This window comes from Halichoerus grypus, chromosome 4 (genome assembly GCF_964656455.1).
Source record: "Halichoerus grypus chromosome 4, mHalGry1.hap1.1, whole genome shotgun sequence".
Lineage (NCBI taxonomy): Eukaryota > Metazoa > Chordata > Mammalia > Carnivora > Phocidae > Halichoerus > Halichoerus grypus.
Genome location: NC_135715.1, coordinates 132155224 through 132169657, shown reverse-complemented (window position 1 = coordinate 132169657; position 14434 = coordinate 132155224). Strand labels below are relative to the sequence as shown.

The following is a 14434-nucleotide window of genomic DNA, read 5'->3' as shown; positions in this document are numbered from 1 at the left end:
CGGAAACCACAAAGTCTTGTGACTTAATTGTGGAAGTGACATACCATAATTGCTGCCATTTTCTATTGGTCACACAACCAACCCTGGTATAATCTGGGAAGGGACCATACAACAGTGTGAATACCAGGAGACAAGAACAATTAGGGGCTCCTTAGAGGCTGACTACTGCAGCCATTGAGAAGTTTGATTCCTCATTCCCCCACATGTGAATGCATCAAAGTAGGAACCAGCCTGCATTTTCTCTTGGATTTCAGTCTGTTTTATTAACAATGTTCAGTTAGTGTATGCATTCAAGCACTATGTTGAAGTTAGACACTGTAAAACCATACATTTTTAAAACAGCTTTATTGAGACACAATTCACATACCATGAAATTTACCAACTTAAGGTGTACAACTCAATGGTTTTTAGTATTTCACAGAGTTGTGCACCCACCACTATAATCAATTTTAGAACATTTTTATTACTACAAAAAGAAACCCATACTCCTTAGCTATCACTCTCCAATTCCCCCATTCCTCCTTCAGCCCTAGACAACCACTAATCTACTTTCTGACTCTCTAGATTTGCCTATTCTGGACATTCCATGCAAATGGAATCCCACAATATGTGGTCCTTTGTGATTGGCTTCTTTAACTTAATGTTTTCAAGGTTCATCATACTGTAGCATGAATTAGGACAGCCTAGCATGTGTCTATCCTGGAGAATGCTCCATGTGCACTTCTGGGGAATATGTATTTTGTTATTATTGGATGGAATGTTCAAAAGATGTCTGTTAGGTCTAATTGGTTTATGGTGTTATTCAAGTCTTCTATTCCTAGTTGTTCTATCCAATACTGAAAGTATGGAGTTGTGATCTCTGACTATTATCATTGAACTATCTATTTCTACCCTTGAATCTGTCACACTTTGCTTCATGTGTTTGGGGGGCTCTGTTTTTAGATGCATATATGCTTAAAATTGCTATAATCTTTCGATAGATTGACCCTTTTATCATTACCAAATGATTTTTATTTCTAGTAGCAATTTTTTTAAGTTTATTTTGTCTTATATTAGTATAGCCACTCTTGGTTTGTTATGGTTGCTCTTTACCATGACACATCTTTTTCTATACTACTTTCAACTTGTTCAAATTTTTGAATCAAAAATGTGTCTCCTGTAGACAGCCTATAGTTGGAGCTTGTTTTTTTTTTTTTTTAATTTATCCAGTCTGACAATCTTTGCTTTTTGATTGGATTATTTAATCCATTACATATAAAACCAACCTACCTGAGTCTAAAAGAGTGGATAAAAGAAGGTTAGAGATCTCAGGACCCAAATAATGACATGGTTGTGAGTTCCTTCGATTTTCTTTAGGCCTCATATGTACTTGATTGGGTGTTGGGAAAGCTGTAACCTAGAAATACCAATGAGCACAGACCACAAAACTCAATAAAATTCTGCTCTCTCTAGATAATAGACCACAAAGAGGCAGCCTGACAGAAGAATTTCAGGCAATAACTATTCTACTCAAGCCAACACCACAGAACAAAACAAAACACACATAACCTCACTCTTACCCATGCCAGCAAAGGTTGAGTTGGGGGCCTAGACATTCATCTTTGCCAGGTATCAGTGAGCCCCTGCTGTGTCTCTCCCCTACCCAACTCCTGTGGTGTCAGTGAAGAATATGTAGAGGCCTCAACCACCCCCAATGTAATGAGAAACCTCTCTCCCTACCTGCTTGGGTAGGATCAGAGAGTCAGAACATTCATCACCACCCCTGTGGAAGAGAAAATCAAGACATTTTCAGATGAGGGAGATGAAGAGAATTTATTGCCAGCTGACTTACCTAAAGGAATGGCTAAAGGAAGTTCTTTGAACAGAAAGGAAACAATAAAATAAATCTTGGATATTAAGTAGGAAGAACATGGTAAGCAAAACCATGGGTAAATATAATAGACTTTCCTCCTCCTCCTGAGTTTTCTAAATTATGTTTGATGGTGGAAGCAAAAATGCAAACACTGTCTGATATGGTCCTATTGTAACACTGTCTGAGGTGAGTGTGATTTGGAAATATTAAAGACAATTAAAACATTAACAGGGGAGAGTAAGGGTATATAAAGGGAGTTAGTTTTGTTTGTTTGTTTTTTAAAGATATTATTTATTTATTTGACAGAGAGAGACAGCAAGAGAGGGAACACAAGCAGGGGGAGTGGGAGAGGGAGAAGCAGGCTTCCCACTGAGCAGGGAGCCCGATACGGGGCTCGATCCCAGGATGCTGGGATCATGACCTGAGCTGAAGGCAGATGCGTAACGACTGAGCCACCCAGGCACCCTGGGAGTTAGTGTTTTTATACCCTGTGCAAACTGGTAAAATGACACTAGCTGACTATAATAAGTGATATACCTATAATGGAATTCCTAGAGCAACCACTAAAAAAGCTATACAAAGAGATACAGTCAAAAACCCTACAGATAAATTAAAATTGAATTCTAAAAAATGTTTGAGGGGCACCTGGCTGGCTCAGTCAGTTAAGCATCTGACTCTTGATCTCAGCTCAGGTCTTGATCTCAGGGTTGTGAGTTCAAGCCCAGCATTGGGCTCCATGCTAGGCGTGGAGCCTACTTAAAATAAAATAATAAGATTAAATAAAATAAATTAAAAATTTTAAAAAAGTTTGAGTAGCCCATAAGAAAGCAGGGGGAAGAAAACAGAAAAATAAAAAACAGAAAGAACAAACAGAACACAAAAAATAAAATGTTACACTTGAGCCCTAACATATCAATAATTATATTAAATTTAAATGATTTAAATATACTAAATAAGACAGAGATTGGCAGAATGGGTTTTAAGATAATCCAACTACATGCTATTTATGAGAAAATCACTTTAAAAAATATAGGCAAGTTGAGGGGTGCCTGGGTGGCTCAGTCGGTTAAGCGTCTGACTCTTGGTTTTGGCTCAGGTCATGATCTCAGGGTTATGAGATGGAGCCCGGCCTTGGGCTCTGTGTTCAGCTGGGAGTCTCCTTGAGATACTTTCTTCTCTCTCTCCCTCTGCCCCTCCTCCTGCTCGCACTTTCTCTCTCTAAAGAATGGAAAAAGATTTATCATGCAAACATTAATCAAAAGAAAGCAGAAATGGCTATACTGATATGAGATAAAATAGACTTTGGAACAAAGAAAATTCCAGAGACAAAGAGGGACATTATACAGTGATAAAAGGGTCAATCTGCCAGGAAGACACAGCAATCTTAAATGTGTACTCACCAAACAACAGAACTGCAAAACATGTGAAGCAACAACTGATAGAACGGAAAGAAAAAAGAGACAAATCAAAATTATAGTAGACCCCTTAAATATCCATCTCTCACCAATTTATAGAACAGGTAGACATAAAATTATCAAGGATATAGAAGAACTCAACACCAGCAACCAACAGGATCTAATTGACATCTATAGAACATTTCACTCAACAACCACATAATACATATTTTTTTCAAGTGCCTACAGATAGACCATACCCTGAGCCATGAAACAAACCTCAACAAATGTAAAATAATTGAAATAATAGAGTGCATTCTCTGACCACAATGGAATCAAAGTAGAAATCAAAACGAGAGATAATGGAAAACCTCCAAATTCTTGGGAATCAGACAATAGACTTCTAAATAATCCATAGGTCAAAGATGAAGTCTCAAGGGAAAAGTTTTAAAAATTGAACTGGATGAAAAGGAAAACAGAAAATGTAAAAATCTGTAGGACACAGCTCATACAGGGCTGAGAGGAAAATTTATAGCACTAAATGCATACATTACAAAAGAGGAAACATCTCAAATTAAACATCTAAGCTTCCAACTCAAGAACCTAGAAGAAGAGCAAAATACAGAAATGTATACAGAAAATGTATGAGAGGATATAATAAAGATAAAACAAACAAATAACAGGAAATCAATGAAATACACCATAACCAAGTAGAGTGTATTCTAGAGAAGCATACATGGTTCAGTATAAGAAAAACAGTCAATGTAATCCACCATGTTAGCAGGTTAATACAGAAAACCACGTGATGATCTCTATCAATGTAGAAAAAGCATTTAAAATTTCAATATCCATCCATAATAAAAACTCAGAAAACTAGGAACGGAAAGGAACTTCTTCAACTTTAAAAAGGACATCTACAAAAAGTCCTATGGCTAACATTATACTTAAAGGTGGAAGATTGAATATTTTCTCCCTAAGACTGGAAACAAGGCAAGGATAGATGCTTTCACTGCTATTATTCAACACAGTACTCAAAGTTCTAGCTTATACAATGAGGAAGGAAAAGAATATTGATTTAATACTTAATACACTACTGAACTGTACACTTAAAAATGGTTAAGTTGGTAAATTTTATGTTATGTGTTCTTTATTACAATCAAAAAATTTTTAATGAAAAATACAAATCTAAAAGGAAGAAATACACCCATTTATTTTGGATATGATATTATTGTCAACATAGAAAATTCCAAAGGATCTACAAAAATATCCTAGAACAAATAAATGAGTTTAGCAAAGTCATAAAATACCAGATAAACATACAAAATTTAGTGGTATTTCTACCTACTAGCATTGAACATGTGGGCACCAAAATTCAAAATATAATGCCAAAAATTAAAATAAAATAAAATAAAACAAAACAAAATACAATGCCATTTACAATTGTTCAAAAAATTTATTTAGGTGTAAATCTAACAAAACATGTACAGGACTTACATGCTGAAAAATGCAACATGCTGATGAAAGAAATCAAAGACCTAAATAGATGGAGAGACATACCTTGCTAATGAATTGGAAAATTCAGTATAGTAAAGATGTCAATTCCCCCAAACTAATATGTAGCTATAATAAAATTCCTATCAAAATCTCAGCAAGATATTTTAATAGATATAGACAAGATAACTCTAAAATTTATATCAAAAGGCAAAAGAACTAGAATATCTAAAACAACTTTGAAAAAGAAGAATAAAGTGTGAGGAAACAGTCTACCTGATTTCAAGACATATTATATAGCTACAGCAGTCAAGGTTGTGTGGTATTGACAGAGGAACAGAACAGAGACCTCAAACATAGACCCATGCAAACATGTCCAATTAATTGTTGGCAAAGGTGGAAAGGAAATTCAATGGAGAAAATACAAACTTTTTATCAAATGGTGTATGACTAGTTGGACATCCGTAGGGAAAAAAATGAACCCATACAAAAAATAGCTCTAAATGGGTTTTGGACTTAAATGTTAAAAATAAACTATAAACTTTTAGAAAAATATGTGGGCGACCATTTTCATGTCTAAGGCTAGACAAAGAGCTTTTAGACTTGACACTAAAAGTACAATCCATAAAAAGAAAAATTGTTGAATTGGATTTCATCAAAATGAAAAACTTCAGCTCTGCAAAAGACCCTGTGAAGAGGATGAAAAGAAAATCTACAGACTGGGAGAGCATATTTGTGAATTATATATCTAACAAAGGACTAGGATCTAGAAAATAAAAAGCTCTCCAAATTCAATGGTTAGAAAAACTCCAATTTGAATATGGGAAAAACACAAGAACAGACATTTCACTAAGGATATAAAGACGGCAAATGAGCACATGAAAAGATACTTAGCAACATTGGTGGTTAGGGAATGCAAATTAAAATCAAAATGAGATATCAGCACAAATCTATCAGAATGGCTAAAATAAAATAGTAATAACACCAGAGCTGGTGGGGATGTGGGAGAATGGATCACTTATACCTTGCTGGTGGGAATGCAAAACGGTGCAGCCACTCTGGAAAATAGTTTGACAATTTAAAAAAAAAATTAAGCATGCAAGTCTTATACAACCCAGAAATTCTACTGTTGGGGATTTATCCCAGAGAAATGAAAACCTATACATAAAGGTTATAGATGCTTTATTTGTAACAAAAACTGGAAACAACCCAGATATCCTTCAATGGGTGAGTGGTTAAACCAACTGTGATACATTTGTATCATGGAATACTACTTAACAATAGAGAGGAACAAATAATTTATGAAACTTTAAAGAATTATGCTGAGTGAAAAAAAAAAAGCCAACCAACACCAAAAGGTTATATACTGTGTGATTCCATTTATATAATATTCTTCAAATGACAAAACTGTAGCAACAGCGAACAGATAGGAGGTAGCCAGGGATTAAGGGGGGAGTGGAGGCTGGATGCAAGCATGTGTAGATGTAAAAGGTGACATGAACAATCGTTGGGGTGATGAGAACATTCTGATCTTGATTATATCAATGTCAACATCCTGGTTGTGATATTGTCCTGTCGTTTTGCAAGGTATTACCAAAGGGCGTATATCTTTTTGTATTACTTCTCACAATTGCATGAGAATCCACACTTACCTCAAAATAAAAAGTTGCATGAAAAACAAACCAACAAAAAAATAGCTTCCTGGGTGAAAAAAAATTGTCATAGATTCTCTGAAAGGAAATTCCAGCCATTCTGGCAGTAAGTTACCACAGTGTATAGATGTTCTGTAAAGCAGCTTTACCCAGTGATCTGCCATTTGTCCACAGGCTGATGTCCTATGCATTAAGACAGAGGCTCCAACATTCTGAGAGTAGGACGTGGGCACGTTTCTGCCAACCTGTGATGCTCATTTTGGAGCTGACACTGATTTCACTCTAAAATGTTAATGCTACAGGGTCTACAGTGCATGAAAACCATTGAAAGGAAAACTCCATGTTAAGCAATGCACCTTGTCATAAAGACCTCCTAGGTATTTAAAATGAAAGTCCTATGGCTTTAGTAAATCTGAAACCTTGAGGTATAAATTGAGTACTTTGATTTTATGCTGCATTTATTTTTCATTAAAAGCAAGTAAGAATCCACATATCTTAATAATTTGTAAAATATATCTTACCTCTCCCCCCTAATTGTCATCTTTCTGCCCTCTCCTCTCTTCAACAAATGAGCCAGGAGAATCTTAATTTAGTCAAGTAGATGTATGTCAATTTTGCTGTTAAAAAGAAAGGCACCCATTTGGTGAGCCAAATCGCCTGCACAGTTTAAAAAATCCTTTCCAGGATTTTATAACCACAAGAAAACTTTCCACCAGATGATAAAAAATTTGATGTGCAGTCAAAGGAGCCAAGCCAGCCTGCTTGTTTCCTTCCTATCAGTTTTTCTGATAGGTTTGTCCTGTTGTTCCAGAAATATTCTCAAGTAGTTTCTAAAACCCTAATAACTTCTTATCCCCAAGAATAAAATAAAAATGAGTTCACCATTCATCTCTGGGGTGCCTCAGGAATGAACAGAATCATAAACTACACATGTCCTTATCCACACCATCCAGCAATGATATAATTCTCCTGAAGTTTGCCCCAGTAAATTCTGGAGATGGGTCAGTGCTCAGTATTTTCAGTCTGAGTGGGTCTGTTTGTACCCCGCAGCTGTGTCTTCCATGGCAGCCATTTTGTCCCCTCTGCTTAGAGCGTGTGTAGAAGGAACGCACCACAGGAAATCTAAGTAAAACTCTTTTGACAAATACTCCTAGTTCTCTGTTTTTGGACACCCAAACTTCATTTCACAATGAAAAATTTCACAGAAAACTAAGAGTGTGGCCTCATTTACACACTAGAAGTCTTTTTCTTCATTATGCATCCTATCCAGAGATACTTAATTTTTGTGAGAACCTCTGATTGTGGATACTTGTATATAAGTTTTTTAGGTCTTGTTCATTCTTGGGGTTCCCTTAAACCATCATAAAAGACCAGAAATGTGGTGAACAGACATATTAGCTGTTTTGGAGACTATCCCTCCAAAGAAGGGTTGACCAAGGCAATTATTTCCCTTCCTTACAAGTATTTTAAAAGTCAAAGCAAAATAAAGAAACATTTGTTGAGGTCTTGTGTCTGTTATGGGTAAGGTATTGTGCAAGGCTTCGGGCAGTGTGAGCAAGCAGCCTAAACCAAGCCCTTGCCCTCAAGTGGCTTGCAATCTAGCAAAACAAACATAAATCTATTCAGTATAAATATATTCAATGACGATATTGAATGATAGTGCGAGATGGCAATAAAATCTGGCATCATAATAATAATAGAATGTTCTGAATTAAAGAAATTTTACTTCACCACGTAGTCCAAGTTCAGTAGGGGGAGAGAACAAGTCAAGCTTGGCTCCCAGAAGAGAGGTCTGACGGGAAGCAGAGAGCTCGGAGGATGGGAGCACCTCTGTGGAAGATGCTGCTTTCCAGTTTTCTAAAGAAATGGACTCGCTATCATTTAGAGCATCCTCAAGGGTCAGAATTGTTATCAACCAAGATGTCAATGTTCCAAGTACCCTATTCTTTATTTTCTGAAAGCAATTTCAGACTACTTTGTGCCTCCCCTCCCTAGCCCTGCCAACCCCCAAGCCCTGAGCCGCAGCGTGGTAGCTGCGCTGAAAAAAACAAAAACAAAAAACGCTGTAGAACTTTCTCGCTATTCCCCACAAATTCTCACCTTAGAAATTGTACCAGAGAGTGAAACCCCCTGGGCGGCAGTCAGCAGAAGGACTAGCTGATAAAGTGTTTTTGTCCTTCTTTGGGATGACGACACACACATTTTTGAGTGTCACTTTGAGATGGAAGAGTTGAAAAGCTGGCTTAGATTCCTGGAGGAGGTAATAGTAAAGCCTCCTGATTTACAGTCCACGCCAGTGTCTTTGCAGACACCAGTCTGGCTTTTTAAAACCTCTCCCTAGCACTGAGTCCTCCATCACTGCGTAACGAGCCGGAGTGAAGGGCCTCGGTAGACAGAGCACTGGGCTGCCGTCTTACTGCCTCTGGCTTCCAACCGCCAGTGAGTCATTTCTGCCTATAAACAGGAAGGGGGCGGGGGCGCCCGGGGGGCTCAGATGGTTAAGCGTCTGCCTTCGGCTCAGGTCATTGTCTGGGGGTCCTGCAATCGAGCCCCGCATGGGGTTCCCTGCTCAGCGGGGAGTCTGCTCCTCCCTCTCTCTGCTCTTCCCCCCCACCACCACTGATGCTCTCTCTCCTTCTCTCAAATAAATAGATAATACCTTTTAAAAAAACAAGATGAAAACGAAGGGAGTAGGCAGCTTTGCTGGACTTGGTACCACAGGAGGTCTAGGTAGAGATTTGGTTGGATCCATGATAATTCTACATAGATAAGAAGGCTTACCCATATTTCATATTTTATTTTCTTCTGTACCCGCAAATGTAATCTTCGCTAAGCTTGACCCTACTTCTGAATCTTAACATTTCCCCCCCCTCTTTTGAAGGTTGCTGGACATTGAAAGTGAAATGATCAGATTTGCCAGTTACTATGCTGGGATCGCTTTGGTAGTACTTATCACAGGATATATTCAAGTGAGTGGCGCCTCCATTTTATTTATAGATCAACATCTGGGCTCAGAGACATTACAATGAACTGCAAAGTGCACTCTAACTTTTAAGTTGTTCGGAAGCCCTAGGGACTACAGTTTTATTTGGAGGTGGAGGGGGGGTGAGAGAATGGGGAAGGATTCTTCTCAGACAGGGAGGAAAATACACGCAGTTGTCTAGAGGGACGGAGACTAGACTGAATTTCAATGCCCTGTCCTCCCCCACCCCCTCTATTTCATCTTCTAAACTCAAAAATAGGTGGTTGTGGGTGTGTTTGTAAAGGGAGTGTGGCACCCTGGAGAAAGCCATGCATGAGGAGTTGGAGGAAAGCAAACTTTACTTTTTTTTTCTCTTTCACTGATAAAATCTCACCAATCTTTGTTCCAACCCCAATTCTGTAAAGTTAATCTAGTCTAGATTTAAGCCATGGAAGGGCCTGGAGTTACTTAACCCTTATTAAAGAAGAAAAATATTTCATCTTTTACCTTCTTCTGTAGAAGAAATAATGAATCCCCTCAACCCACATTCGTTCAAGAATTCCAGGAAGTTCATGTTCATTGTAAAGAGAAATGAATCCATTTTCCCCATTCTGGTACTGAGAGTTTTAATGACAGCCTGACTTTGCTTGGTTGGGGACAGCTAACAGTAGATTCCCTGTTTATGTCATAATTTTTGTCTTCCTTTCTCTGAAAAATCATTGTCCAACAGTCTGAAAACTATGCATACATGCTTGTTGGCAGGCCTCTCGGGGGAGGGGGGGTGGCGGGGGGAATACACTCAGAAGCTCCTTGCAAAAATAGGGATATAAGAGCAAGAATTTCTTTTTGGCACTGTGACCCTTCCTTTACGCATGCAGAAAGTGAAGCTTGGTAAGGCTAGATCTACAGGTGGCAAAACCAAATTCCCACCCAAACCTTCTGGCTTCCCTGGCCACAGCTGTTCCGCTCACCCCGCTTTCAGCAGCAGGTGCCTGAGCTCACACGGCACGCCCCGTGACTCGGCATTCTGTGAATCACTTTCCTCTCTTTCTCAAGGCTTATATTGAAAGTATTTTCTTCTGAAAAGAGAAGGAATGAATGAATATTTTTAACATCACAATGCCAAACATCCTTGCTCCATTTTCAGATATGCTTTTGGGTGATTGCTGCAGCTCGTCAGATACAGAAAATGAGAAAAGTTTCCTTTAGGAAAGTAATGCGAATGGAAATAGGATGGTTCGACTGCAATTCCGTGGGAGAGCTGAATACAAGATTTTCTGAGTAAGTGGCTGGTAGGAGGTTTTAATGTATGTGTCCGCTTTTGATCATAGAACCCTTGTTTCTAAATTAAATAACAATTAGAAACACATTTTCAGTTATTTTGGATACATTTTGTCTCTTAAGTTGGGCTTTTACAGGTAGCATGGTTTTTTCATAGGTAATGCTTTATCTGATATGATCATTAACAATTGAAAGCCAGGATACTACAATTTTGTTTGTAGGCCCTGGATTAAAATATTAGAAATGAAGGATTACAGAAGAGAGTTAAAAGAAGTAGGGCTATTTGGCCTCTAAAAGAGAGACTGAGGGATGTCACAGTCCATGTATTTATAGGGAAAAACAATGTACTTAGAATGAATTATCTTGCCTTGTCTGTTGAGGTCATTTCTGCACATAAAAACAAAGACCAAAAAAAAAAAAAAAAAATCCAAAATAGTTTGAGAAAGATTGAAACTAAACAATTGGATTTAAATCTGGCTTATACCTAAAGACCAGTTGGGGTAATTGATAGCCCTCCCTCCCCTCCTCCTCCAAGTATTCTGAACGAGCCCTGAGTAATTAGAAGCAATTGAACCCTATTGAATTGAACTTTGGGGTCCCATGAGGTCTCATGAGAGAGTGTGTAGTATAGTGAAGATCAAAGACTGAATGTTGGGATACTTAGATTCTAGCACTCATTCTGCCCCTTACTTACTGTGATCTTGAATAGATACTTAACCTTGCTGGAATACAATTGTCAAATCTCTGGGTAATATCTTAGGTCCTTTTTTTGCTATTAAGTCCTAAGCCCTGTTTGCTCCATCTAAACAAGAGATTATGAGAATGTTCCTAGGAATATGAATTTAATATAATTATATTCAACCTATATTCTAGAGGACTTACCGTATGCAAGCCATAAAGATAAACCACACAACTCCTGATCTCAGGGAACTTACAGCCTTGTAGGAGGGATAAAAATTGCAAGTAAATAAATAAACAAAGCTGACACATTGATAGCTTACTCTACTCTAAGCACTGTTCTATATACTTAACATATATTAACTAATCCTCATTACAACCCATTGAGGTAGGTTCTGTCTTTATCCCCATTTTACAGATGAGGAAACTAAGGTACAGAAAGTTTAAGTAATTTGCCCAGGAAGAGCTTGTGCTCAAATTCGGAGTCTGGCCCCAGAGTCTGTGCTCTTAACCACTATTCTATACTACCTATAAGCAGAATGCAGTAATTATATACACGTACACACACAAACACAGATTCATTACATTGCTATGCAAACACAGGGAGGACTATATTAGTTTTTCCTCGAGGGTTTTTATGAATTAGGTAGTGCGTGGGTTGCACCTTGAGGCTGAAAGGATTTAGCAGGTATAAAGAAGGAAAGAAGGGCTCTTCAGGACAGACCAAGAATATGAGCTATAAGAAAGAAAGGGACAGATAAGATGGTTTCTGAAAGTCTTTGTCAACATTGAATGGACACCAGTTGGGAAACCTGGGTTGAGGAAAACTTTACTTGGCTGTGAGGGAGGGAGAGGCTTGATGACCTCACAAGCTATAGCAAGTTTCTTCAAATGTGAAAGGCTGTTATGTTTCTCATAGGCAATGGGGTACAGAGATGGCAGTAGAAGGGAAAGGCTGGGATTTCTCAACAAGGCATTTGAATTGACCAAATTCAGTTTCAGTGATCCAAGTCTCCTGTTTCTAGGGATATTAACAAAGTCAATGATGCCATTGCTGACCAAATGGCCATTTTCATTCAGCGCATGACCACGAGCATCTGTGGGTTCCTGCTGGGATTTTACCAGGGTTGGAAACTGACCCTGGTCATTATCTCTGTGAGCCCTCTCATTGGGATTGGAGCAGCCATCATTGGTCTGGTAAGAATGTCTTCTCACTTTTCTCCAGGACATCTGCCCTGAGAAACAGCCAGAAATGTGAAACTTGATTCCTTTTTCCTGTGTATGTTTAGTCAACATTATTTATCACTGTTTTGATTTATTTTGTTTGGTTATTCCTCAGTATCAAATAACATTCCATCAATCCAGGGACTGATGATATTTTAATAACATAAATATTATTGTATTAATAGCAATAACAACTACATTTATTGAGCATTTACTATTTTGCCAGGCACTGTTAGGAACTTCATGTTTATTATCTCTAATCTTTACAACAATCTTATAAAGCCTTAATGCCATTTTAAACATAAGAAACGGAGGCTCAGAGAGGTAAAGAGACTTGTCTGGGACTGCACAGCTCGTGAGTGACAAAACTGGATTCAAATACAAAGGAGCCTGATTCCAAATCCCCATCCACTCTCTCATATGCCTATTGCTTCCCATGGTCTCCCAAGCTCAGATGTTTTCTTCAAAAAGGCCCAACAGATGTACCCAGATCAGTAACAAACACATAAAGGAGATTTCTGCATTCACAGCTGTGCTCTCCGGGCAGTCTAATCAGTTTCAGGAAGAGGTCACTTGACCCATTCCCAGCGGTATCTCCATTCCCCAGGCATGCAGGCCAAGAAAAAGTGTAGGAGTAGGAATTTTGGGTCATCCCAGTTAGAAAATACTCCCAAGGATTAATAAATTCTTGTATCATACTTTTAGAGCAGAGACATCAGATAGCGGGTCATGGGACCAGGCAAACTAATAATTTGCTGTAAATGAGAATAGAATTCAGGTGGAAAGCTGAATACACGCACATCACTGAGCAGCAGGAAACCAATCTCCATAATATTTTCTAGCAAAATATTCTCGACAATCCACTGGCTATATTACTCAAATGTTTCCCAGGTAATACAGACTGACAAAGGCCAAGAGCTCACTCCTCTCCGTTGGTCAGCCCCTGACTCTACCATCTGGCTCAAGAAAGATATATTTAGCATGTCAAAACTTTAGCTTCCTCATCTTGAAGATAAGGATAAAGGTCATTGTGATGACTTAAGGCATAATCCATATTATGCATTTAGCCTGGCATCTGGCACAGAATTAATTGCTCAAGAGATACTAGCTTTTATTTTTTCCAACCCACCATACGTGTGAGCTTTGTGACAGTCTTTCCTACCAAACACTCTCAAGCTTCACTCCAGGGAAGCCTCACCATCCATGGGGGATCTTTGGGGATTCTGCAAACATTTGATTCAGCTTCCCCCACCCCAAACACTTAATCTCTTTCCTCAAACCTGTGGTTAATATTCATACTCAGATGGGTCAGATGTCACATTTCAACATAGTGGAGATGTAGCCTGGGTGACTTGATTTTAACAGGCTTAGGGCATGGTTTCTCTTGCTATCTCAAGTGCCCATATTTCAAGTTCTTGTAAATGTGTCACTGATTTGGAATGTTGTAGCTCTGCACTGGTTTCTTCTTGAATTCAAGTCTGTGCATGTTTGTATAAAATGATACAAGCAACTTCACTAAGCAGTTCAAAAGCAGGACCAAAATAAAAAAAAATTAAAAAGTAGGAGTGGGCAAAATATATGACATGTTACATGTTATTGTGGGTTTTGTATGCCTGAGTCTGACTTTTATATTTTCCATGAGAATCACGAGCAATCGTAGGTAGTTTAGTTTGACATGCTAAATAAAATAGGTAGGTAGTTTAGTTTGACATGCTAAATATTTTCCAATTTACATCTTTAAAATCCAATTTACATCTATAAAAATATTTTCCAATTTACATCTTTAAACTCCTGTATCAATTTAATGGGAGTATCCTGAGGTTATTTAATGTACATTAAATTACAGTAAAACTATTAATATTCACAACTACTTAATTTCCTCAATACATAATTTAGAAAT

The 14434-nt window shown here is 38.1% G+C and overlaps 1 protein-coding gene across 6 annotated transcripts in view; it reads left to right on the top strand.

Moving 5' to 3' along the window:
- The window catches only part of ABCB11 (ATP binding cassette subfamily B member 11), an 82283-nt gene that overhangs the window by 8859 nt on the left and 58990 nt on the right, over positions 1-14434 (top strand). For all 6 annotated transcript variants that reach the window (XM_078070951.1, XM_078070950.1, XM_036072015.2 and 3 more), the window contains 3 exons: positions 9271-9358; positions 10499-10632; positions 12336-12507. In XM_078070951.1, the coding sequence (XP_077927077.1) occupies positions 9271-9358; positions 10499-10632; positions 12336-12507 (394 nt within the window). The remainder of the gene's footprint in view (positions 1-9270; positions 9359-10498; positions 10633-12335; positions 12508-14434) is intronic.